This window comes from Micromys minutus, assembly GCF_963924665.1.
Source record: "Micromys minutus genome assembly, chromosome: 1".
NCBI classification, from domain to species: Eukaryota; Metazoa; Chordata; class Mammalia; order Rodentia; family Muridae; genus Micromys; species Micromys minutus.
Genome location: NC_137969.1, coordinates 199,543,405 through 199,570,497, shown reverse-complemented (window position 1 = coordinate 199,570,497; position 27,093 = coordinate 199,543,405). Strand labels below are relative to the sequence as shown.

Sequence of the window (27,093 nt, the reverse complement as noted above, 5' to 3'; positions counted from 1 at the left end):
GTGCATCTTCAGACCTGAGATCCAGGTTTTCAAGTTTGCTGGGGGATTTAATGCAAATCAATATGCAAATAGAGAGCATTAAAAAAAAAATTCAGTCCTTTTAGGGTCACACACACAGGTTAGCTAGTGTGGAGCTCGCCCAGATGCTCTGCAGCACCGGTCCAAGAGGAAGGGCCAAGAGGAGGGCAGTCCCAGGGGCGGGACCATGACGTTGAGGTCAAGGCGGGGCTTCCTCTGGTTCCTCCCCCGGCTGCGGACGCCGCGGTCGTGGCTCTGCATCTCCAAAAGGGGCCCTCCGACTTCTCTCTGGGCCAGTCCGGCGCTAGGTGACTACTCCCGCAGGTCTCAGAGCGGGGCTCCCTTCTCTTTAGAGTTTCAAGCAACTTTCCCTGCCTCTGGAGCGAAAGTGGCTCGGTGACCGTGGCTGCCGCAGGTGGGAGAGCCCCCGGCCCGACTCTCTGCTTCTCCGCTGTGCCCTCGCGCTGGGCAAGCCCTCGGTGTGTGCATCCTGGGGGTCCCCCGCCTCCGCTCTCTGGGCGAGATGCCTCTGGGACACATCATGAGGCTGGATCTGGAGAAGATCGCCCTGGAGTACATCGTGCCCTGTCTGCACGAGGTCGGCTTTTGCTACCTGGACAACTTCCTAGGCGAGGTGGTGGGCGACTGCGTACTGGAGCGAGTCAAGCAGCTGCACTACAACGGGGTCCTGCGTGACGGCCAGCTGGCGGGGCCCCGCGCCGGCGTCTCCAAGCGGCACCTGCGAGGCGACCAGATCACGTGGATTGGGGGCAACGAGGAGGGCTGCGAGGCCATCAACTTCCTCCTGTCCCTCATCGACAGGCTGGTCCTGTACTGCGGGAGCCGGCTGGGCAAATACTATGTCAAGGAGCGGTCCAAGGTAGGATGCGTGCGTGCGCCCAGCCGCAGCTGCGCTGCCGGGGACGGGAAGCCTTCGTTCGGAGTGTTGTGGCGCCTTCGCTGGGCCACAGCGAACTTTGTTTTTTTTTTTTTTTTTTTTAACCAAGAAGTCAGCTTGCCTTGTCTGCCCTACTTGCGTCCCCTCCACCTCCCAGCCTAACCCCTTAAGCAAAAGCCCACGTTAAGGGGTTCAGGTGTCTCGTGTTGATGAGCTTCTGCTGACTGAAAGAATTGCCCTGGTTTTGGTGATGACTGCAAGGACAACTGGCTGGTGGAGGGAAAAGATAATTCGAAACACTGCGACACACATGTTCATGACCCGAAGTGCCTGCTTTAAAGCCATCCGGTACTGCCCATCACAGTAGCCAGAGGCACTCTTAACTCTACAGTAGAGGCAAGTGTGATTTCTGCCTTGTGTTAGTTGGCTTGTAGAGTTAGGGTGGGAGGGAAGAGTTTGATTCGAAAAGGATAAGTAAGCCTCCACTTCTGCGTGCAGCCTTTGAGCCCTGGGGCCCAGAATTTTTAGACCCCTCAGCCGAAGTGAAAATTCTCTCCTGGTGCTGAGCCCCACACCATCGCCTTTCGTTTCCTATAAACTCATGGCAAAGTCCACTCATGATAAGGTCCATGGGGAGAGGTGTGTGTGGGGGGGGGGGGGCAGAGAGAGACAGAGATGGAGGGAGACGGAGGGAGATGGAGAGACAGGGAGGGAGATAGAGACAGAGAGGGAGAGAGAGAAACGGAGAGAGAGAGACAGGGAGATAGAGACAGACACAGAGAGAGAGACAGAGAGCTTCTGAGTACTTCCGAGTAGAATCCTTGTTTTTGTTCACAGACAGTAATGGGGCAGTGGGTGGTGATGATTTATCTTGAAAATGTTTACTAGTAGCTGGCAGGTAGGCCAATGGGAGGTGGAGAAGCTGTAACATTACTTTGGGTTAGTCTGGTGCTCTTGGCCATTTCTTCCAATGATGATAGTCAAACCGTCTCTCCAGGAGCAATTCAGAGCAAATTCAGCAAGGTAGAGCATGCCAGCTGCTGCCACTCCCTGTAACAGATGTAAACTTTCTCGGCGTAGCTTTGTTCTTGGGATAAACTACTGTAGTTTTGTTTGTCCCCAAAGCTGGAAAAAGCACCCTTATCAAAGGCAAGTGGTCACCTGGAAATGTCTGGAAGCAAAGGGTCTAGATGTGTTAGAAGAGTAGGAGCTGCAGGCTGCTGTCAGTCTAGGGGGCTCTGAACAAAGGGTTGGTTTCTGAGTGTTAGTTTGATTTGGGAGTAGTGCAGTTACCTGAATTCGGTTAGAGATGATAGGGAGTTTTTTTTTTCTTCCATCAGTTTGGTGGTAGACTCAATCGTCTGTTTTCATCTGGGGCATCTCTGCTATAAATAATCTTTGCTGATAACCCTGGGCTTATCCTCTGTACTGGGAGGCACCTGCCGCTTTAACCTTTAATGAAAGGCAAATGACACTTTCTCAGTTTTGTGAAGTTTCTTCCAAGTCTCGCTGTTAAAGAATGTCCCCTAGGTGGTTTAGGAATAATGTCTCCTGAGGGATTGGAATGAATGATGAGCCGGGCCACTAATAGTTTATTATTTCGCTTTGACTTAGTGGGTGCCAGGTGGACCCCGAGCTAGAATTTAATTCAAAGGGAATGAAAAAAGTACTTAGTCATCCAGGGTGAGCAAAGCAGGCTCTGTAGATCCCGGGGTGGACCAAGCAACTGTTCAGTTAACCGTGTAAGAAGGTGACTGAGCATGGAAAGAGATCTGTCGGACCCGCTGAAGAGGCATCTTTCCGTATCCAGGTCCTGGCTGTTGACACAAAGCTCTCCTTCACACCGTTTACACAGTCCACCTCTCCATTGGTCTATTCCCTAGATAATTAGAACCAAAACAACAACAACGGAAGCCAAACCAAACCACCACCAACAAAACAATTACTATAGTTTTTTTCATATATAAAACTTTGATTTACTTCCGCCAGGACTCTTGTGGCCTCGGATCTGTACTTGAGTTCACTGGTGATACATTCATTGTCAAGGCACATCCTGTCTATAGGAGCTACCCTGGCTTCCTTTCACTTGGCCTGTTTTCTTTCTTACGTGCCTTTCCTCCCTCAGTGTCTTTTCTTCTGTACTGCTTCCCACAGTCCTGATATAGATAGACCTAATTTCCTGCTTATGGTTCCAGGGGAAAATGGGTTTCTTCAGAGAGAGAGAGAGAACTTGTACTGATTTTAAACTTATTTATGACTTTTGATAGAGGGAATTTCAAAACACACACACACACACACACACACACACACACACACACACACACACACGTGTAGACAGGCTAGCATGAACTCCCACCAGGCTATTTTACCAACTGCCAGTTTAATTTAGATTGCTTTTTAAAAAAATATACTTTAAACTCCTATGCATTGCACTTATAGATGCTTCCATCCTCATTACATCTTTTTCTTTAAACCGAACTTGTAAAGGAAGGTCATTGAATCAAAGTCAGCAGATTTGCAAAGGTATTGGGGATAAACAAGAATATTCACTGGACCTAAACCGTGGAAGAACTCTTAGTAGTCCTGTCCCTGTCTGTGTACCTGTGGTTGGTGTGTGTGTGTGTGTGTGTGTGTGTGTGTGTGTGTGTGTGTGTGTGTTAGAAATTGTCTGCTTTGCCTTTGTAGCAGAATGGGGTTTGGAATCCCTCTGGGGAAAGCAAATCCCTGTGGTCCTGAGGAGTATCATGGCGCCCCCTAACCTCAAGTGTAGTCATGCTTTCCAACCTGCAACATTTATCTGTTTCTACTCCCTTCTGGAGATCTAGGCCTTATCCAAGATAAATACTGCTTATAATTTGCTCCTATTTCTTTGGCTGCCTAGAGCTTGCGAATGGCTGTTTTCCAGAGAACGTGTAATTTATAGAACCGAATGTCCCTTTGCCTGAAGCATTCACCGTAGACTCAGAGTTGGGAACTCTAACAATAATAAATACTGTTTATTGAGCAATTTGCACTGCCCCGTGCTCTGCGAGGCACTGTACTAATTTGACTTTTTTGAGCCTTGGCTCCCCCATCCCCAAATAATGAATCAAACACTTAAATAATAGACCCAAAGTCTCTCACAGTCAGGGGCTAGAGGCAGCTTTAGAAGGAGGTTGGGGGACAATTGGGGTAACTAAGCCTTGTGGTCTTAGATAAGTCACTTGGGTCTTATCAAGTGTAAAAATAATAATTCAAAGGCTTTGGGAGAAAGAACTTTGTGACAATACATGTAAAATTCTTAGAATTTCTAGTCTCCATCCCTGTTTAAAAGCTCCAGGTGAGGAGGTTTGAGATCCTTACCCAGATTGGTCTGACTCTCATCTGGTCTTAACATCAGGCCTTCCTGTTTAGCACCCAGATGTGCATGTATGTCTTTGAGTCTCTGTACAGGACTCCTGTGAACCAGCTTACACTCACAAATACATGTGAACTGCAGGGTAGTCTAGTTCCTTGTTAACTGTGTCTCAGGCCATACACACACACCACACATTGTGGAAGTGGGCCACTTGAGTGAGTCTGAGGTGCAAGTGAAGTTCTGGGTTAGTTTTTCCAGTGTTGTTTTGGGGAAAGTATTGCTAGACTGGTTGTTAGGACCCTGACCAGCACATCTGTGGACAATGGTGATGAAAAGGTTGTACTGTGAAGAGACAGGCCAGTCCTTTGCTGGAGACAATAAGAGGACTGAACAGCTTGAGGTTAATGAATGAGAGAGTGTGTGGGGGGGGCTTGCTTTCCCCTTGTGGAGCAGCTGTTTGGCCCACCCTTTTGGTAGTGTGAAGAATGCTTGTTACTTAATGAAACTTATGCTGGTTGGAAATGACTCTTAAGCAAAAAAAAAAAAAAAAAAAAAAAAAAAAAAAAAAAAAAAGAAAGAAAGAAAAAAGAAAAAAATGGGGTGATGTACCATGCTGATCTGATTTCTCTCAGGACACAAGCTCAGGAAATGCTGTCAGGAATCTAGAGGACTAGGGCTGTAAACGTAGAACCTTCATTCCCAGCTAGTGTGAGCTCTCTGAGTTTGAATACCTTTCTTTTTTTCTCTGTTTCGATTCTGTATTTCTTCCCCTCTGTCCTTCTAATCCAGCCTTTACTGCTGCTCTACACACATGGCTCAAGATGATCCCTTATAATGGCTGCTTCAGCTGTTAGGTCAAGGTGGCCTGAAGCAGAATCCCAGCTTCCACTGCCCTGGAGAAAGCTAGTCTGTCTTGACCTTAGCTCTGGGGAACTATGAGCCTTGGTTGGGGTGGTGAAAGCATATAGAATTATATGTCACAAATATGGTTGCTGGAGCCCATGACGAGGTGTGATCCTTAGAGAGCAGAGACTTGTAGTGTCTCTGTGGTCAAAATCTTAAACAGTCTGAGGAATCATTTATAGAACACAGTCTCACTAAGAGGGAATCCTGTCTTTGTGGAGGGTGACTTCATGGTCTGTGTTGTTGAATGACACTTGGGGAATGTAAAGGGAGCTGTGTGGTCATCCAGGAGTCCTTCCTGCTTACAGTGAAGCCATGTCTCCAGCTCCTAATATGTGTGTGTACACATGCGTGTGCATGTGTGTGTCTGGTCCCTCATTCAGGAAAAAAGGTGTTTCTCCTAGGAGAGGAATCCTTCACCAGTCACCTTCACAGAGAAGGACTTGTGGGAACAGGTGCCTCGAAGGCTGGGGCTGGGTCATCTGGTCATGGGTCATGTGGCCCAGAACTGTCTAGTGAATTCAGTATTTTATTTGAGATCTTAAAATATGGTTCAGCCTAAAAATGCTAAGCACCTTTATGGTAGAATTAAATTGCTCATCTCTGTAATGGGCTTTTGGATGTCAGAGAACAATCTCCCTTTCTGACAGCTTGCGCAAATTTGGTAAATTTTCTCCTGATTCCTGACTCTGGCTAGGAAAACTAGTTTTTCCCAATAATAAAAATAGCTTTGCACCCGAGGACTGTATCCTGGGAGCACACCATATATGGGAGACAATATGCGGAGGCTTGAAGACTTTCACTGAACAGAACTGTCTGGTGAGCATCTTCAAGTGCCACAGTACAATGTGTCCCTTCAGGACAAGACTCAGAAGGCTCTTCACCTGGGACTTTGTTTGATGAGCTTGGCACCTCTACTTTTGGCTGGATTCTCTGGTGCTAGGTAAACAAAGAACATTTGACTTATGCCCATTGAAGACCAAAGAGTAGTGAGCAAGTTTATACTGTAGACACTTTTTTAAAAAGCTATTTTAGTCACAGATTTGATGATTCTGTTTTAGCAGTACTTTGTAGCTGTTAACTAATGCTTCAAGGTGCCTGTCAGCTTTCCTCTGGTGTTTGTCAAATGCACATGTTCAGACAGTAATGATGTTCTGATGTCTTCTGCTGGGTATGTGCCAGGGGTGCCCAGTGGGTGGCTGAATCCAGAGGTACCAGAATTGTAAATACGACAGATCATTTTATGATGCCAGACTAAAGAATTCAACTTTGGCAGATGGCCAGGGACCATTGATTTGGCTTGGATTCGTAGCTCTGTGGGTGTTTGCCAAGTAAGATTAGTGAGCTTGGTTAATTATACATGGGATTTGTACCCTTTTCTGTTGGTTATTTCTATCTTAAACCAGTATAGCTCTTGCTTTAGTTTGCCTCCTCTTGTGATACTCATTTGTGGATGAGTTTCTGCCCATGGTTATGATGAACTGTGCATCTCTGACCCTCTGCCCGTCTCAGCCTTACTGACCCCTGCTCTACACTGTAAAATGTAGCCCCTCGGGTTTTGAGTTGGGGTTTATTTGGTCCCTTGCTCAGTGTGCCCTATCTATGCTCAGAACAGTATTGATACATCCTTATTAAGTAAGGCAAGCCAGCTTTTGATTCTTTAGAAGGTACATCGATAATGTTGCCTAAGTTGTAGGGTAAATATGTGTTGTCACTTTGACGTAAGCTACCCCCCTCCATAAGTTTAGGTGTTTGAACACTTATTCCTGAGTTGGCACTGCTTTGTAAAGTTGTAGAGAAAGTGGGCCACAGGAGGAGGAGGGTCTTGTGGTTTGGGAGCCTTCCTGTGCTTTCAGCTTCCTGTCCGTAGGAAATTGGGCAGCACCCTCACACTCTTGCCACTTAACCTCCCCTGGCCAGGAAGTCCCTCAAATTTTAATCTGAAATGAACTTTTCCTATCTTAAGACGCTTCTTGTCAGGTATTTGGTCACATCAGCCAGGGGGGAAAAAAACCTAAAATAATGCGTGCATTTCATATTAATTATTTTTGCCTTTCAAAACAAAAGTAACCTCCAAATATGTATAATCGAAGGATGCAAGAGTAGTCTGGATTATTTGCCAGTCAGAAGACAAAATGGGAAACTCGGTTCCAAGTGTTATCGCAACCTGGTTTTTACAACTTGACGTTGTCCGGATGTGTGGAGGTGTATGTAGTTTGTATGTTGTCCTGAGCTTGCCTCTGGCATTCACTAGATGAATAATAACAGGCCTCCCACCAGCTCATCCCAACTTCGGGACTGTCCTGATCACTGTCCTCAGAGGCAGAACCTAGCACAGACAGCATGCTGCAAAGGAACAGCTGGGTGTTCCTCCTTCTTTAGAATGGGGGGAGCCAAGCTTGTACAGAAAGCTTCCTGCTCAACACCAGGCTCCCTGAACTAACCAGTGCACAGCTGACCTTTTTACCTTCAAGCATTTAAAGGGAGGCTTTGCACACTCTTGGTTCTGGCCTAGAATAGCTGTGGCTCTCAGAGCCTCTGGGCTGGTATCGCCTTGGCTCTAAGCACATATTCTTGGGTTTCTCTGGACCTACTGAATCTCTGTGAGTCCCTGACATGCTAGTGTGAGAGCTACCACGTAGTTCATGGAGCATAGTGTGGTTCTATTCCCACTTTCTCTGTTAGCAAGAGTTTGGTTGATCAAATCTAGGCTTATTTATTGCTGAAGCTAATGGGGAGCAAGCATTTTAAATTTACTTGTGAGATTTTGGGGGAACAACCGTGCTGCACATGTCTGTGGCTTTCCTATTATATTTTTTTCTGCTTAATTTTTCACGCTGTGGTTGGAAGGAAGCTTGGAACTGGTCTCCTCCCCTTTTGTAAGTCCACAGGAAAGTAAATGGTTGGTGACCACAGATTAGGAGAAAGGAGCAAAAAAGTTTCATGGTCACTTTGGTGATTGCAAATCTGAAACCTTGCAAACAGTTGAGTCTCTGAAAAGTTATCTATATATTCCAACTATGGATACCACTTAGGAGCCCAGAACCCCTAGCCCTCCAGAATAAAGATGCCTAGGTATAAAGGGCGTGAGAAAGCCAAAGTTTGGGACTCTCTGCCCTGACATCTCTTGACTAGAATCGAAGGTGTGATTCAATAGAAATCAGGGTGTGGCTGCCATTTTGCTTCATCCTGCTTAGGTATGGATGCCGCTGTCCTGGTTATTTTTTTTCCCCCAGGTTGGGTGCTGGAAGGTATGTTTGGCAATTCAGAGGAACTTAGAATTCTTTCTTTATTGCTTGTTTTGTTTGGAGACAGTTTAGTTGCCTTGGCTGCCTTTAACTCACTATTAGCTGGGTGTTGGGGGACGTTCTTGAACTGTGGATCCGCTCCATTTCCCAAGTGCTAAGATTACAGGCTTGACCTCAATGTACCCTGCTTCTTCCTTGCTTTTTTTGGAGTTGAAGGAAGGCAGTTTCGTCCCTGGCCCCTCTAGAAAGAATAGCATTTATTTCAGATGACACTTTCCCTAGTGATTTGGAAGTGGTGTTGAGTGCGGGGAAGGTCAGTGCTTTGGAACATTTAGCTTTATAATGTCCAGTACCTTCCTGGAGTCTCTGACCCTCAGTTCTCACATTCATTTGTGGGTTTTGCTGTTTTTAAGATAGACCTTGAATTTGTGACCATAGACCTCTGACTTCTGCTAAATACCAGGATTACAAGTGGGTGGGGTCATACCTGGCAGTTCCCAAAAACTTGTCAGATAGGTCCATAGCTGTCTTTGAGGAGCTTTGGGACAATTGAATTAGCTGCTCGATTTGGGGCCAGGCATTTTTATTTCTAGTTCCCTTTACATTCCTCCAAACCATTGAGGCATCTCTCTGAGAAGCCCCCTCCGACCCCTGTTAAAGGTCCTCTGGATGCCTGCCTCCTTTAAGCCAGCAATCTGCATCGAGTGAATTCTAATTAACGTGACTGTGACTGTAGAAGTTCTGCATCCTGTGAATTCTAATTAATGTGCTAGTAGCAGAGTTCAGATGTCTCCCAAACTAGCTTTATGCCCTAGCAGGGAAAATTGATCTCTTCCCTGGGATGCTTTTACTTGGTGTTTCTCATTTTCTTTCCAGGGGGGAAATGAATTTTTATGTTTCTTCAAATTTTTTTCTCCTGAATTGGCCATTTATCAGCTCACTTTGAAGCCAGTTTGGGAGCCATAGTTTGTGTTTACATGACCTAATGAAGGAAGATGCTTGAAAGAAGTCTCCAACAACCCAGACTGTGGAAGGACAGTGTAGCTGGCTGTGGACTGGCCCTGGGTTAACATGGGGACTGGGGCACTGGGAAAGGAGAGGGAAGAAAAGCCCATCGGTGCAGAGGCCGAGGGGCAGCTGCAACTTAATGGGGTTGGGGTTGTCTCTGTAGTATGGTGACACAAACCAAGACAACATCTCTGCCAGCCTGCTTTGTCGCGTGATTTAGGCAATTCCCTTTACCTTTGGCTCTGTCCTCAGGTTATGTTCATAAATGACTTTTGGCACACTCATTCCTTGGTTTTGCTTTTTCTTCTCTTTTTTCTTTTTTTGTTTGTTGCCTCTCGTGACTTTCTAACTCCGTGGGAAACGGCGAGACAAGTATAGCAAGCTCCTCTAAATCTGTATCTCAACTGGACTGAAAACATCAGGAAAAGACGGTTCTGCACTGAACAAGTCTAGATCTTTTTTGTCATTTCCTAAGCCGTAGCGTTTGACAGCTGTTTGCATAGCATTCTAAAAGGTGTGTTAGTCACCTCAGGGTGACTTAGAGAATTTGGGAAGGTTTGGGCAGGCTGAATGCAAACACACCACCATTTTATGTGGAGGACTTCAGCATGTATTTTGGTATCTGAGGTGGGTCCTGCAGTTGTACTTTGCATAGAACTGAAGACCTTAATTCCCCCAGAAAGCTTGGGGACAGATTGGTCTTGCTCCTTAGCTTTGGATTTCAGCTTGCATGAGTGTTTGTGCAGTAACTGCATGGGAGTGCTGCTTTTCCTGAGTTCTGACTGATGCTTCCTCCTAAGTGCTGAAATGCAAATATAGGATTCTCCTATGGAATTCCCGATGCTTGAAGGCCTTTTTTCTCCCTGGACATTTTTATTGGTGACCGTATCTGTTAATAAAGTTTCCTTATAGGTTGTATTTAAATCGCCATGAGTTTCTTCATATACTTTGGGATTGATTTAAGATGAAAGCATGAAGAGGCTGTCACACCTTTCTGTATTGTGTGTGGTCTTTAGGGCACTCCAGGTGAAGTCTGATTTTTCTGATAAGCTTGTTTCTCACGTTAAAGAAGTTAAATGCCTTGAGTCTCAACCCCACCGGTGCCTTTGGGGTGACTAATGCATTTGTTCTCCAGGGACATGTGGTAACCTCTAGGTCCATATAATAACCAGGGCTAATGACTCCCTTCTGAGAACGTGTGAACAGCCTCGACTCTGAACAAGCTTCTGCTCACCCTCCCAGGAACCAGGCCATTAAACAGGTTCTGTGGAAGTTTTAGGAAGTGACAACTGTTAACATCTGGGCCAACGCCTCGGGAAGGAGATGGTTAACCACTCCTCTCTGTGTCCCCCAGCCTGCTAGGCGGGCCGATTTTGTAATTGCCAGGAGAAAGCCCCCGCTGAAAGCCTTTCTCTGCTGACTGGAGAACAGTGGGGGAGGAGCCAGGGCTCCCCAGAGTCTGTTCCCCCCCTCTGGCTGCCTGGCGGTGTGCTCGGGTGTGGGCTGGCTGCCACTCTCACGAAGCGCACGTAGCCCTGTCACTCAGTCATCTCCCAGCTGGCCCAGAGCCAGACGTCCACGGGAAGGGCTGCTTTCCCAAACCCAGACAGCCTGCGCTGATATGTGGATGTGGCCGGGCCTGTTTACTGTGCCTAATTGCAGGACTTAGAAGAATCCCCTTCAAGCCAAGGAATTAGCTACAGCTGAGAAAGGAATGAAGCTTGTCTGTTAAATAAAGCCCTGGTCTCCTGAGCGTTTCAGGGACTCCCTGGGGGAGCCCTCAGAACTCTCTCAGAACTTCCAACATGAAGCAGGACCCTCCGAAGAATCTTGACGGGATACCATTAGATACTGGAGTCTTGTGGTCTCCCGTAGTTTTAAGCAACCTTGTGGGCCTATGTGTGTTGTGCGGGGGATGTCTCTGTGCTCTCCTGAGTGTTTCTTAGAGTGTGGAGTGGGAGCCTGTTTCTTTAACATATAGATCTCAAAAGACTGTTAAGGTACTTGGTACCTGTTAGCTCTATGATCAACACAGAACAATTACATAGAAGGTTATCTTCTCCATAATTGCTCGTGTTTGTATGATCTGGAAGCTAGGGCCAAGTTCACGGAGGAGTGGCTGGAGAGCGAAGATGGTGAATTAATCTTCCCTTCTAGGTGCAGCGCCCCTGCCAGAACAGGAAGGGCAGGCAGACCCACTTCAAAGGAACTCAGCCATTTGTAACACCCATTTGCAGAAGTCCCGAAGTTCCTTCTTGGTTGTGCAATTCAGGTGGAAGGGCACGCACATCACCACGCTGCATTGGCAGTGAGGTTAATGTGTAGCAGCACGCCGGGCATGTGGGGTCAGGGAATGGCGCTGGTTTTAGTGTGAACGTAGGGTGTGTGAGGAGGGCGGAAGTTTTCCTTGTGAGACTAGACCCACAGGGAACATGAGGGAGTTTGGACTTTGTTGAAAGGACTGTGACCTGACAAGCCCTGGATTCTATCATCTTGAAACTTTGGGAAGGAAAACTTTGGGCTGCCCCATGGCCACCAAAGCGCTTCTCTTTTCTCCCCTCAGTCTGTCCTGCTGGTCTCTAACCAGAGGCCCTCCAAGGGAGGAAATGGGAGGGCGTGATCGGAACCATTGATAGGGATAACAAGCAAGATGCGAAGACCAGTAATGACAGTTTGAGCCCTCATCTGCTTTTTTGTTCTCCAAGTGCTTGAGTTGTCTACGGCGCCTTTCTTTACCCTGTAAGTGCTTGAAATAAATTTGTAAGAGTTCTGAAGCTGAGCAGTGAGTTGGCTCACCCGGTAGAGGCACTTGCTGCCGCCAAACTTGAGCTTCTGAGGTTAGTCCCTGGGAATTCGCAGGGAAAGAGAGAATTGACTCCCACAAGTTCACTTCTGGCCTCTGAGTGTGTATACACATGCTTACACACACACACACACACACACACACACACACACACACACACACACACAAATCATCATAAGAGTTTAAGAAGCCACTAAAATTTTTCTGAAACATTTTGAGTGCGGTTTCTTCTTCACATTCAGACCTTCCCTTTTTTGTTCTGTTTCATGTGCTGGCTCAGCTGGTGGCTACTGTGAACTTTGTGCTGGTGACATTTTCCTAAGCTTAAAACAGGCTTTGCATGACTGTTGCCATCTTATTAAGAGGCCTTCACATTAATTTTTGTGTTTATGTGTGCGTGCGTTTATGTGTACGTGAGAATAGTATATGGGCACACTCGTGCCGCGGTGTGCATCCTTGAGGTCAGTGGATGACAAATGGGGTCTGATCTCTCCATCCTCCTTGTGGCTCCCAAAGATAAAGCTCAGGTAGCCTGGCTTGGTAGCAGGTATATTTCCCAGGGTCAACCCACTGCTCTCGAGCCATTAATGTAGAACTTAATCTTGATGTCCTTGAAGAACACCAACCCCTGAAGGAGGAGGGACGTGTCTGAGGGACGGAGCTGAAGTTCTAGTTCGGGCTTCAAGCTCTCTGCATTTAATTTGTAAAGGATTTTTGGAGTTCTTTTGCTTGTTGTCAGAGCCAAATACGGAATGTAAGTTGACATGCCAGCTTCGGTTGCCTTTAACTTAAAAAATACGTTCAAGAACAAACCTCGCAAAGACCAAGCCTCTTCTGCTTTGTCAGCTCACTCGGCGCTTTGTGGTTGGACCGTTGCAGAAAGCATTTGGATATTCCGAGATTTTTATTTTCCCTTCTAATAGGGGAAATTCAAGCTTAGGGCTGTTGCTTGCCGTGTAGGTCTCTGTTCAGTGATTCATCACCCTGCCCCTGTCTCCATGTGTCACTTCATGGGCCCGGCCTGAGCAGGTCCCTTTACCAGTGCAGCACACGAAGTGTTCGAAGGGCAGCTGGCCCGGCTCACTGTCCACATTCATTGTGTGAGTTAAAATATGTGCTGAACACAAACCTCTCTCCCCAGGTATTGACTTCCATTCCTCCGCTCACTGACCCCAAAAACACTGCCACCACATGTTACTTAGACCTTGCCACCTGAGTACCAATGAGACTGTTTCAAGCCACAGACCTCAGCTGTGACTCCCCCACTGGGCTTTTGTCCAAGCTAATTCTCTGTGTGGCTATGCTTTAGGGTAGAGATGGAAAAGAAGGAAAGGACCTCCATGGCTCTCGATGCTAATGAAAGCAATCCCAGGTCTTGAGCTATGACTTTTACATGGATTATTTACTTCAGTTTGCTTAAACCCATTTTACAGATGAGTTAGTTGAGGTACAAAGAGATTTAAGCACTGTTAACCTGTGCCTAGGCTGTGCTGCACTTACTGGGTTTGTTCTATGCACAGAATCTGTTCCTTCCTCTCCTGCACTGTTGCCCTCTTCTCCCATCTCCTCCGTCTCTGTCTTCTGCTCCTTCTTCTAGGCCGTGTCTCCTTAACAGAACCATTCTTAATTAAACAGATCCAAGGACAAGAGACATGGCGCTCAGTGATTAAGAGCGTATAGGGCTCTGACCGAGGACCTGCGTTTGATTTCTAGCACTCAGGTCAAGCAGCTAAGAGCAGCTTGTTAAGACAGTTTCATTGTGATCCGATGCCACCTGGCCTCCCAGAGCTGGTCTCTTCACACCATAGAGACATAATTAAGCAATAATATCACTCCCCCAAAGAAAAATTTTTTAAAAAATCTTGAAAAAGAAAAAAAAATCTTAAAAAGCCTTTGCTAGGGCTGGAGAGATGTCTCAGTGGTTAAGAGCACTGACTGCTTTTCCAGAGGTCCTGCGTTCAGTTCCCAGCAACCACATGGTGGCTCACAATCATCTGTAATGGGGTCCTATGCCCTCTTCTGATGTGTCTGAAGACAGCTACAGTGTATTTGCATACTTGAAATAAATAAATAATTCTTTAAAAAAAAAACTTTTGCTAATATTTGTTTAGCAACTTAGAGGTCCAATTTGTTAGTAGACCAAATTTTAAAGGCTGTTCAGGCAGATATCTTTAAAGTTCTACTGTTCCTGACTTGGCTTTTTATTTTTACGATTGTATCTCCTTTTGTTGGACAGGCTACTCTAAAATTTGTGATGCTCCTGCTTCAGTCCCCTTAGGAACTGAGTGACAGGTGTGTGATACAGTGTCAGGCTTAAGCAATATCTGCATGTCAATTGTGAGTTTTGTAAGTGAAATGATCATTTTTTAAAAAAAGTTTGCTGAGTAAATATTTGCATAAAATGCAACTTTGCATTTGTGAAGTTATATTAAGGCATCTATTTCCCGAGTCCTGAGCTGTGTGTGTGTAATATACATATATAATATATAAAATACATATGCATTTATATGTGTATATATTCATTTTTTATAAAATACACAGCATGGCTTCTTTCTCTACCTAGGCTACCATGTATGTTAGGTGTGACTCTATTTCCCCGGTCTGCAGTATGATCTATAGAGAAGTACTAAGTATACTGTCTGAAAATGATTATTATCACTGAGTGAACTGTTGAGGCTGTTGATTCTGGTTTTAAATTGGATCCTTAGTAAGGCTGTGGACAGTTGCTTTAGAACATCCAATTGAGGCCTTGGAGTGTACAACCTGGGCTTGATCTCTGAACTTGTTTTTCTGTTTGTTTTTCTAATTTTCCCACAGCCCTAACAGATGCATTGTTTTCTTAAGTAGATTTTACACTTGGATTCTGCTATACTTCTTCTATGTTTGTTCACTCTTTGTGCCTGAATGTGACCATGGAGGTGTCTTGAAGAACATATCTCTGGTGTAGAGCCAGCTCGGGAACACCTGGTTCATTCCTCTCATTTCCTGTTGCTACAGAGCAATGGAGAGGCCTCTGGGGATGGCGGTTTGTTCAGGGGCCACTGCCGGGACCAGTGATGCATCAGAGAACGTGCAAAATCAGAGGACAAGCTGATTCATTGCAAAGCCAGAACTAGAACCGGGGTACAGTGACCACACTACCACAGGGGCACAGATGTACCATTAAACTGCTGTAGTTTCCAAGTATTGGTTAGGCCAGGAAGTTTTTGCCAATAAAAAACCCTATAATAAGATACCTTCCTCATTCCCATAAAACAATGAAGTGTTGCAGCGTTTCCCTCTGACCTGCACTCGGGCTCCTTTTACAGACTTGATGAGGTTTAGATAACAGATCTGATAAACCCATCGGTTTCCGGAGTCTGTTACTGCCCCGTGCAGGAATTGGCACAGGCGTGATGATTCCTCACTGAGGTTTGCCTGTCAGTGCATCCCTAAGTTTCAGTTTGAGATCCTGGCAAGGACCAGCAGACAGTTGGGAATGTGTCCGAGCCAAAACCCATCTCCTGTGGCACTCAGCCAGAAACCTCAGTGGTACAATTGGTCAGCGAGGTTGCGGCAAGACCTTTGAGCTTCCCTTGGTTTCCTCCCATTGTTTAAACGTGATGCACATGGCTTCTGGAGAGAGGGTGACTTGCACTCTGGCCAGAAAAATGATTTCTTCCTTCCCTTAACAACGTGTATACTCACAATTAGAGGGGTGTCCTAGTGGTAGTGGTAAGTCCACAAGGAACTGTGCCAACACATTCTCTGTTTTATACCTGCAGTCATTAGGGGAAGGTGTGGGGGTGGGGAGGAAATCTGTATTTCCTGCCTGTATTTTAATTCAAGCTGAGTTCTAAAGTCCATTCGTGTTTCTTAATGTCCTCCCAGACACTCTCTCTTCTGTGCTGAGCTTAGATTGAGTCTTCTCTTTGGACACTGGAGGACTGTGTTGATTACTTGTCACGTTGCTGTAACAAAACACCCGACAAAAGCAACCGAAGGAAGGAAGGATTTATTTTGGCTCAAGTCCCAGGGCCCAGTTCCTGGTGGCAGGAAGTCATGTCTCAGCTCAAAGCAGCTGGTCACGGTGATTCCACAGTCAGGAAGCCGAGGGAGAAGGATGCTGGTGGCCGGCTCATTTTTTTCCTTTCTAGTTAGGACAGGTCTTCCCAACTCAATTAACCCAGTCTACAAAATCTATCCCAGACATGTCCAGAGATTTCTCTCCAAGGTGAACCTACATCCTGTCAAATCGGCAATCGATAGAAACCATGTAGCCTGTCCTCGTGATCACAGGAGGAAGCCTGGGATCACGGTCGGTTGCAGGTGAGGTAGATGGCAGGCATCCAGACCGCTGCTGACCTTTTCTGGGAGCAGAGCTGTTTCAGAATATAAAGCTCAAGCACTGACTGACAGCAGGCTTTTTTTTTTAAGTTTAGGTCCACCCAGTAGTGGGGAGACTGGGATGGGGCAGGACATCATGGAGCAATTGTGCTACGTGACTTTCATTGCTGGCCCTTACACTCATGACCGATGGTTCCAGGAATAGGTAATTCCCTGTGTTCTAGGCAACTTCATTCTTCCTCCCAGGCCAGGCCAGTCACTTCAGGTTGCTCCCAATCACCTTTATTCCAAGTCACCATCTATTTGATTTGGTAACACCATAATTAATCAAATCCTCATTACAGTTACCTCAAAATCTGACTTTTGGGGAGACATGCAAGCTAACAGAGCAACTTCAGTTCTACACATGACAGCACAGCGGCTCTTTCTGAGGCCAGCTGAGCGATCGCCAGCTGCGGGAAATGTAAAGTCCAGATATCCTCTGATTTAGCTTCAGGTTCATCACAAAGCCAGGCCGCCATTCAACCGCTAGCACACAGTGTGTGTGAGTTACAGCTCCGTTTTCAGGCTCTACTGGGAATCAGCTCCCTGAACTGTCAGTGGCTCAGTTTGGGGCTGTTCCAGACTAGTCCTTTTTCTCGTGAAGTCACCTTGCTATTTATCAAGGAGTATTTCAACCCAGACCCCCTCAGTATGTCTGTAAGTATGCTTTCAAAGCAGAGGAAGAAAAGCTGCTAATGTGGTTTCAACAGAGAACCATCCATGAGTTCATTGATCGGATTTGTCAGCGTTTCCGTGGACAGTCTCTGTGTGTCTGTTACTCCTTAGTGCCAAGATCACACTGGTAAACAAGATAGGCGGGAAGCTTTGGGCTGTCATTACCAGTTCCAGTGTTTTCCTCAGATACCCCAAATCCCTGTAAAGTATTTAAAAATTATAGAGTGTCTTACAATGAGAACAGGTTTTATATTTTGCTTGTTTGTTCCCCATCTCCATTACATTTCCCTCACGAAACCACAAAGATTTGTAATTTTCGGTTAGGATTTTTCTAGGTGGTTTTCTTCTTTCAGATTAAAGGTATAGGTTTAATGATCATCGGGAAGAGCATAGGATTAAGGGACACATTTGTTTATGTGTATTACATTTATACATTATACTTATATATGTGTGTGTACAGTATATATATATATTTACATAAATAAATGTAGGATTTTTTTCCCCTTCAAAGAGATCTCCATGTGTTATCTGTGCTAACTTGTAAAGCGTTAAGGTCTGGCTTCCCACTGACCCTTCTCTCTTCAGTCCTAAGCCCTTTATTGAGTTGAACTTTATTCCCTTTAGAATCAGACATATGTTTTTGTAACACAAGCATGATTCCACAACTTAGGGGCACTGCTAACCAAGCACAGTCTCTAAGCCCCACACCAAAGATTCCTTCTTTTGTCTTTTCCTCTCTGCACACTCTCTTCCTTCCCACCTTTTAGAGAGGGTCTCCCTGTGTAGGTCAGGCTAGCCTCATGCTTCCTGCCCCAGCTTCTGAGTACTGACATTTCCATGGTCGTGTCCACTATGCCTGCCTCTCATGTCTCTGAATCCTGATCTTGTGGGTTTGGATGGAAACCCGGAACATGTTTTTCCAAAAAGAAATATTAAAGAAAGGCAAGCATCTTGTTGGTGATGTAGATGGGTTTCTTTAGGAAGTTCTCAATGTTCTAGATCATGGGAATGTGACTGAATTACTTACCATGCACTGAGTCTGAAGGCAGGGCCTGCCTGTTAAGCTTTCATACCAAAGATTATCTTGTGTTAGTTTTATGTTCTGATAGTAATCCAAATTTATGCACTGTATATGTCTGCCCTAGGAGGATACTATGGAAACTCTTTTTAAACAGCATCTTTGGGATGTCTCCACAGGCAATGGTGGCTTGCTATCCAGGAAATGGAACAGGTTATGTTCGCCATGTGGACAACCCCAATGGTGATGGTCGCTGTATCACCTGTATCTACTACCTGAATAAGAATTGGGATGCCAAGGTACTGTGGTATACTGTGTGTGTGTGTGTGTGTGTGTGTGTGTGTGTGTGTGTGTGTATGTGTGGGTGTGTGTGTGGGTGTGTGTGTGTGTGTGTGTGTGGCTTGAGAGTTATATGTTACAGAATGTGCAGATAGGGGTGTATTGAGAATTCAGATCAAAAGAGCACGCTGTTTCCAATTAGGTAAAACCTTCCGGTGACTTTAGGAGAGTTGCAGTATCTGATAGCTGGTCTCCACTGTTTTATGCACTTCTCCACACACTTATGGAATTAGTGCCAAAGTTGATAAGATTAAGAACAGTGGCTCTAAAGTAAGTGTGTGTGTGGGGGGGGGTGATTGTGACCAGGGGTTAGTGAAGGGATGCAGAGTTGAGATTCTCAGCTTTCCCTTCCAGCAGCAACCCTGAGAGAAGTTCACAAAAATAAGAGAAGTTCACAAAAATAGAGTGGTGGATTATCAAAACTGTCCCTGAGAGAGTTTTAGTCCTCTATCTCAGGATGATATGTCCCAAGAGGATGGCATTTTTGGTAGCTTGTGAATGGCAGAGGTTCGTGTGGCTTCTTTTTGTATGGCAGATGGTAGTGGTAAGAAGTTCATGTAAAGTTCTCTGAAAGTTAGGAATAACTTAGGAGTCGGTGAAGCCGGGGAACTTCACAAGCTTCTTAAGCTTTTGAACTCTGCATCTGTTTGCTGTTCCTTAGTGTAGCCTGCTGCTGTTACAATGTGATACTGTATCTCTCCTCTCTATTTGGTCGAAAGACTAGAATAGTTCCTTAAGGGCTAAAATGTATCTTTGAGATGCTATTATGTGCAGAGTTGTTGGGACAACAACGATGGATAAGGAAGAATGAGATCAACAAAGATTTGAGTTTCTGTCAGTGTTGGACTGTGTTGTGTGAAAACATTTACATGTGGAGCCTGAATTCTATCCAGAAGATGACTGTTCCAGTAGGACAAGTAGATTGTACGTTTGAAAGAAGAAAGGGCGAGTGAAGAAAGTGATGGATGTCGGACAAGATGTAGATAGTGTAGTGTGAACGGTCACAGAGTTGCCCAGTCAGTGGGGTCAGAGGGCATTTGAAGAGTTCAGAGGACAGCTATAAATTCTTATTGAGGAGCAGCTGTATGGGAGGCATGCTTAGACTTAGTATTTGATGGCACTATGAAATCGCTCAGGATTTGTCTGCTTGCTTTTGGTGGGTTGAAGCAATCTAACTTGGACAGTTTTGTGTGGTGCTCTCAGACTGTCCTCTGTTTTGTGTCTATGGCCTTTGTGGCCAAGGGAAAGGATGGGAAGACGCTGAGCTGAAGTTGGATATAGCTGTCTATAGCTAAGTCTGATATAAGTTTGATCCCAAAGTATGAGAGGGGGTAAATATTTATGAGATGAAACCCACTTAAAGTTGAGCTACCGGGAGTATTTTTCCTGGATGGAGAAATCACTGCTAAGACATCATTGCTGATAAACCTCATGTGAGACCAGGAAATTACTAATTTATCCTCTTGGTCTTCAGTTACATGGAGGGGTCCTGCGGATATTTCCAGAAGGAAAATCATTTGTAGCAGATGTGGAACCCATTTTTGATAGACTCCTGTTCTTCTGGTCAGACCGCAGGAATCCACACGAAGTTCAACCCTCCTATGCCACCAGGTAAGAGCTGGGGCCACAGTTCCTCTTCCGGGGTGCATAATGTCCTATATAAATAAGTGCTGGGTACACCCCAAAACTGATAGGCGAATGAACCTGCTTGGAGTGATTGAAGAAGCCTCTTTAGGATTCATTAGCTTATAAATCCAACTCCAATTTAAAGTAACTATTAGTTTCCTTTTCTGTGAGTTGTACATACCAAAGATTGTTTTCCCCTAGCCTTCTGTTCCCTCCTTCTTAACCATTAAGAAAAAAGTTAGAGTTTCCCAGGTTTTGGGGTACACTCCTATGATTCCAGCACTTGGAGGTTTGAGCTGGAGGACTGAGAGTTCAAGGCAATGTGAGACCCAGTCTCAAAAGCATCAGGGAACAGAGCTAATGAGCTAGCCTTGGTTATCATGTGTCAAAAGTTCTGCTTCTTTGAGTGAGTTTACAGTCAGTGGAAGCAAAGAAGGAACCTTGGGAGAGGAAAGAGTAATTTGTCTTGAAGTTACTTCCTTTTCAACTCTGACTTAAAGTTTGTCTGAGCTAGCTTCATCCGAGGTATAACAATTGGCTGTTATAGTTTTGTTCGCTCCATCCATCCATCCTTGAGACAAGATCTCTTATTGGCCTGGAACTCACAATGTAGCAGAGGATGACCCTGAGTTTCTGATCCCCTGCCTCTACCTCCTAAGTGCTGAAACCATAGGTATGTGCTGGCACATATGGTTTTTTCTGATGCTTGCCAGGGCTTTATACACACAGTGCATGCATTCTATCAACTGAGTAGACCCCAGACCACAATTCAATGTTCTTAAAACCTTTTTTCTTTTCTCTCCCTCCCTCCTTCCTTCCCTCCCTCCCTCCCTCCTTCCTTCCCTCCCTCCCTCCTTCCTTCCCTCCTTTTCTCCCTCCCTACCTCCCTTCTTTTCTCACTCTCCCTCCCTCCCTTCTTCTCTCTCTCCCTCCCTCCCTCCCTTCTTCTCCCTCTCCCTTCCTCCCTTTTTCCCTCCCTCCCTCCCTCCCTCCCTTCCTTCCTTCCTTTTTTGGCACATGGATAGGCAGAGTTTTAAAGTCACCGAACATCTTAGAATTGTCTAATCTTAATCTAGAAAGGCGATAAAAGTATTTATCTCCTCTTCTGCCTTGAATTCCCCCTCCTCTTCCCTTACCATGGGCCAGGCAGGGAGCGGCGTGATGTGGAGTGGGGCTTGTACTGGGAAGGGCGTCGAGGCGGGGAAGGCTGAGGAAGGACGGTGTTAAACATTACCAAGCTTAGCCCTCCAGAGTTTCCCTGCAGACTTCCTGATCAGAACCCCAGAGTTACAGCTTCCATCACACTGTGACATGCTCTGCATAAAGAGGCCACTGGTCCTCACCGCTGAAGTCTACCTGTGGATTGTTTTATGGGGTTCAATAACAAGACCCTATGTGGCAGGATTCTCTTGTTACTTCCCAGCCCCATGGTGACCAACTTTATAGAGGAAACATTAGCAAAAGAGATTAGAGGCCCTTAGGGTAGAGTGGGCGATGGGATAGGGCGCGGGAAGAACTGTGGCTAATAATAAAAGGGAAAGGTTTAAAATCCAAGCATGAGATCGCTCCAATGACAGTCAATCCCATGGATAAGGTAAAGCAAGTAACAGGAGCAGTGGGAAGCCCACAGGTATCAGTACTGAACTGAATCTTCGTACCAGTGCCTAAAACTAAAGAGAGGAGGGCCGAGGGTAAAAAAGGCTCTGTGACTGAACGAAGCTACTTGTGAAAGCTTCCCTCAAATGTCACCTCTCTTTGTTCCCTTCCCAGTGCCTTGAGCCTCCATCCTGAGCAGCCCTTTCTGTGCAGATTTCATTTCCCCATTGAGTCCTTACCCATCCAATCAGCCGCAGGAGCCGGAGCTCTCAAAGAAGTTTCTAGGGATAACGTCATTGAGTTCCCAGTGCTCGGACCAGGATCTGGCTATCCCCGGAACACCTGTGTTATATGACATTATACAAAATTAAACGCAAGGAAATAATTGTACATTAAAATAGTGTAAAAGATTTTACCGTGAGCTTCACAGAGTGAATTTGAAGCTTTTGGTGGTCAGTAATAGCACATGCGTTTCTCCCACAGGTACGCTATGACTGTCTGGTACTTCGATGCTGAAGAAAGGGCAGAAGCCAAAAAGAAATTCAGGAATTTAACGAGTAGGTGTCTGTCTGTTTTCTATGACTTTAGTTTTGTATCTTTCGTGATGACATTGTTTGAGCTTAGTTGTGACCTGGCTTCATATATAATATCTAAAGCCTTGGCCTTCATGCTCTTAAGAGAATCAGAAGGAAATGCATGGGACAGTCCCCCTCCGGGTGCTCATTGACGGTGTGATGGTTTGTAATAGATAGAAAGAGTTAACTTTTTACTGTGAATTTTAATCAGTCGTATGCAATGTAAAACTTTGTTCATAAATTTAGCATTTATATAGAAAACAGAATGGATCTTGGTTCCAGTGGTTAAGTTGGTATGGGACTGTGGCTCAGTATAGAAGCAGGGCTCTCACACTGTCAAACTGATATGATCTAACATCGTCCCTGTCCTCTGCAGCCAGTATTTATAAGCCACACCTCTCAATACTGGTTGCAATAAGCTAAGCATAGTGGAACCATCACTCTAGGCTGGAGCAGGAAGATGAATGTGAGGTCAGTCTGACCTCTGTAATGTCCGGCCTCCCCAAAAAGTTACATAAAAGCAGTAATTCTACCAGGTCAGTTCATGAAAACATAAATTTCTGGCTCTCTGAGTGCAGGAAATACTATGTCCTGTATCCTTCTGAACATTAGTATATTGAATTGATACTAAGAAGTCTTACAAGGAGAATTAGAGGTGTAGCTCAGAGTTGGAGCATTTGTCTAATATGTGGCATGCCCTAGGTATAATTCTGTCCACTGCCAGATAAATAAAATGTATGTTGACATAAAGAAATTGACATCACTTTACCTGACTCATTACCTATTTGACCTCTGACCATTGTATCAAATGCCAAGAAAGACAGCTTTGCAGAATCTCAATTAGCTATGTAAAATGGTATGTTGTTTACTAGAGGAGTGTATGTGTGTGTGTATGTGTGTGTGTGTGTGAGAGAGAGAGAGAGAGAGAGAGAGAGAGAGAGAGAGAGAGAGAGAGATGATGATGATGATGATGATGATGATGATGATGACTGACATATTTCATTAAATTTGACTAAATTTTTTTTCTTGTTTCCAACCCAGGAAAAACTGAATCTGCTCTTGCAAAAGACTGACTGTGGTGTGCAGCCCGCTGGCCACATTCATTTAGTAACAGTTCCTGAAATGTTAAATGTCAAGATCCAAAGAGTCTGTACAATCTCCCTATGCCTGCATCGTTCAGCTCCCCACCTTGTTTGTGGTACTTCATGTTTTCTTGGCGGGACTGCGTTGACCTTCAGACCCTCTCTTTGCCAGATGACTCATTTGCTAACTTCAGGAATACCTGCAGACATCCTAGATGGCCAGCGGTTTAACTGACAGATCTGGGAATACAGCTGTTGAGCCCAGGATTGCCTCTTACTCGCACTTTATGTAAACTTCCTGATTGGATAGGAGGAGGTTTGCAAAGAAACTTCCTTGGGGAAAGGTGCCACAGAGAGGCACCCTTGAAACCCTAACAGCAAGAAATATCTGAACGATTTCCAGATGTTGTCAACCCAAGACTGGACAATTACGACGACATAATGACATTGTAACCTCTAGAAAGGGCTGCTGTCAAGTGATAGACTTATAAGTATCCCACGGTGGATGCTTCTTTCTCCTGGTCCTACAACCTTTTCTTCCTAGAGGTCATTACTAAATCAATGACCCCAGCATTTATGCTCTACTTTTACTTCTTACTTGGGGAACCCAATTATCCAGAGAATAAAACTCTCCAGGCAGTTTGGGTTGTTTTTCTGGTATTGAAATTTGAAGTTAAAGCAAAGGACAGAAAGCTTCCTGGTAATTTAGCACTAGCTTCTGCTGTCTCTGCGGAAAGAGCAAAGCCTAGCGGTCTACAATCACCATGTGTACAGTGAGCATCTGGAGAGGGAGTGGTTGGGAGTGCAGACAGCCCCCTTTCATCAGTGCTCCCTTTAAAGGTTCATCGTTCATAACAAAGAACTGCGTGCTGTACTCTTAAAAGATATGGAAATAAAAAGACCTCAAAGCTATTGGAGTTCTTCCACGGCCTCTGCTCTGCCTGCCTCACTTTAGCTGTTTTGATCCTTGAGAGCAACTGGTTGGTAGTGTGGCCAGAGTTGTGGAATTTCCTAGAACTGTGGGAGGTTCTCCTGCTGCAGGACTCGGGTGCCGCTTCCTCCAGAACTCTGCATAAAACCCCCATTTTACGAAAGTTAGCCATCCTAGTTTGTTGCTGCTACTTCCCCATCTTTCAGACCTTTCTAATTTCCTCGCTAGAATCCCACAAGCAGCACGGACCCGACAGTGTTGGATTTCATCATGTTCAGACATACAGACTTTCCAAGAAAGAAGTTGATACTTTTCCTTTAATTGTTTTTGGAAAGTGTCCAGGAAGAACTGTCATTCCCTCCTCCGTGGCTCTTGTTTTGTCTTATTTAGTATTTCCCACCTTCTAACTGATGTCATTTCCTTATTTATTATGTTTGTTGTCTTGTAGCCTATGACACCTAGAGTGTTAAATACAACGAAGACAGGGATTTTGTACGTTTTCTGATCCATGCAACATATTCCCAGCCCCTAACCTAATACCTGGCATATATAGCAAGCAAGGGCTTAGTACATACGTGTTCAATAAACTCAGTCTCTGTAATGGTTTGACTCGTTGTCTTTGGCAGGAAAGGCTTGCTGGATTTTATATCTTTGATTCTAGCATTTAGACTGTTTGCATTTCTTTCTCTCTTGGATCTAGAAAGTGGTTCTTAACCTGTGTGACCCCTTTAGAGGTCAAATGTCCATTTCTCAAGGGCATATTAGATATTTACAACAGTAGCAAAATTACAGTTCTGGAGGGGGAATGAAAATAAATGTTATGGTTAGGGGTCACCACAACATGAGAAACTGTATTACCAGGTCCCAGCATTAGCAAGAACCACTGATGGGGGAGGGGGGCTCATACATACCTGGCAAGCACTCTTCTGCTGAATTGTGCCATTATGACCCTTGTGGTTATAATCTTAGGCTGAGGGTATAGAAAATTCTGGTCATGGTGAGTGGGTCATTCACAGGTACCATGTCTCACACAGCTGGGACTTGATCTGACCGGGAGCTGAGGTTGAATGAAAAGAAGGACAGACATTTAAGCTGGGATCGGGTGGGTGGTGTTCACTCTGATAGAGCAATTCCTCCTATACACAACAGGGCCTGTATATAGCACTAGAGGAATTAGGTCATCTTAGTAGATGTCTCTGTAGGGGTGCAGTCTCAGGTTACGGTCTTCTGAGAAGAGGCAGCTGTACACAGTGGTAGACAATCTCATGCTTGCACACACTGTCAACATTAGTGCTTTGCCCTCCTGAGCTTCACCCATCCAAGGCAGGCTTTGCCATTCCCATGGGTCTAAGGCATTGGACCCTTCACATGGCCATGGCCACATCAACAATATACCTCAGGAAGGTGAGTTTCTTTCTTTCCTTTCAACTCACGTTCCCAGCCAGAGCTGCACCCCGCACAGCTCTGCCACCAGGAGCAATGTTTGCTTTGCATTTTTATGGCCGTGAAATGGTAAGAGTGTCTGAGGGTACCCTCAGACTGTTTTCAAAGCTTCAGTGTCAGGAAGGTAGATAGGTCGTGTGTCAAGCATTTCAGGTTCTGTAAAAATAATGACTACCTTTTCAAGGCTACTAACATCTCGAGAACTATTCATTATTATTTATTTTTCTTATCTTAAAACATTTATTTAGTGGGGTGATGGCACACCACCTTTAATCCTGGCATTCAGGAATCAGAGGTAAGTAGATCTCTGAGTTGGAGGCCAGCCTGATCTATGGAGTGAGTTCCTGGACAGCCAGGGCTACACAAAGAAGCTGTGTCTCAAAAAACAAAACGAGACAAAATAACAAAACCAATTTTTGTCAATATGTATTAACTGTACAGGATAAGGAGTCTCGTTACAGCATGCGCCTTGATTATTCACCTTTTCTATTTCCTTTAGTCTTTTCATTGGCTTATGTTTCAATATGCTTTTAGGTCTCTTCCCCTTCTACCATGTCACAGATGAGATGAAATATGCCCTGGGGTGACCTGAGGGACAGCCTCACAGTGTTAGGAACAGGATGTTGCCAGGTTTTTGGTGCCCACAAATATGAGTTTAAGAAAGAAAATCTTATGTATAGAAATGAGGTGTGTAGTGTTAGGGAATTTTAGGGCCCAGTTTAAAGGTCCAGTGAAGCAGCTTATACGCACACTCTGTAACGAGCCAGTGCCCATGTCTCCAACCCAGAGAAGCACAAAGCTTTGGTCTGTCTTCATTGCTACCATTACTCTGATTAAAGTCAAAATCTTCTTATGGATGAATGTGAAAGGCTCCATACTATTTCATGTGTTTGAATGCTCGACCCTTAGTAAGTGGTGTTATTCAGGGGAAGTAATGAAACCCTCAGGGGATGGAAATGAGCAAGTCAATTAGGTAACTAGAGGGAATGAGGGTCTGCCAAAACCATGTGCCCAGCTGCTTCAGGCCCATTCCCTAAGCCAGCGCTCCTTCCAAGTACCACACCTTGCCATCTGCCGAAAGCACAAACCAAAGCAAACCCTTCCTCCCTTATGTTGCTTCTTGTCAGGGAACTGATTGTGGCCATGAGAAAAATAACCAATATGGTCCTTGGAGACAGACTATGAGAGAAGCCATTTTGGGTTGTTCCCTGCCCTTTTGGCCCAC

At 45.2% G+C, this 27,093-nt stretch overlaps 1 protein-coding gene across 1 annotated transcript; it reads left to right on the top strand.

Annotated features, from left to right (window-relative positions):
• Positions 1 to 266: 266 nt before the first annotated feature.
• On the top strand, positions 267 to 25,026 carry EGLN3 (egl-9 family hypoxia inducible factor 3). The gene is made up of 5 exons (XM_080925100.1): positions 267 to 898; positions 18,456 to 18,575; positions 20,090 to 20,226; positions 22,321 to 22,394; positions 23,454 to 25,026. Exons 1-5 carry the CDS (start codon positions 542 to 544, stop codon positions 23,483 to 23,485), a joined length of 720 nt encoding a protein of 239 aa, XP_080781226.1. The 5' UTR covers positions 267 to 541; the 3' UTR covers positions 23,486 to 25,026.
• Positions 25,027 to 27,093: the final 2,067 nt, after the last annotated feature.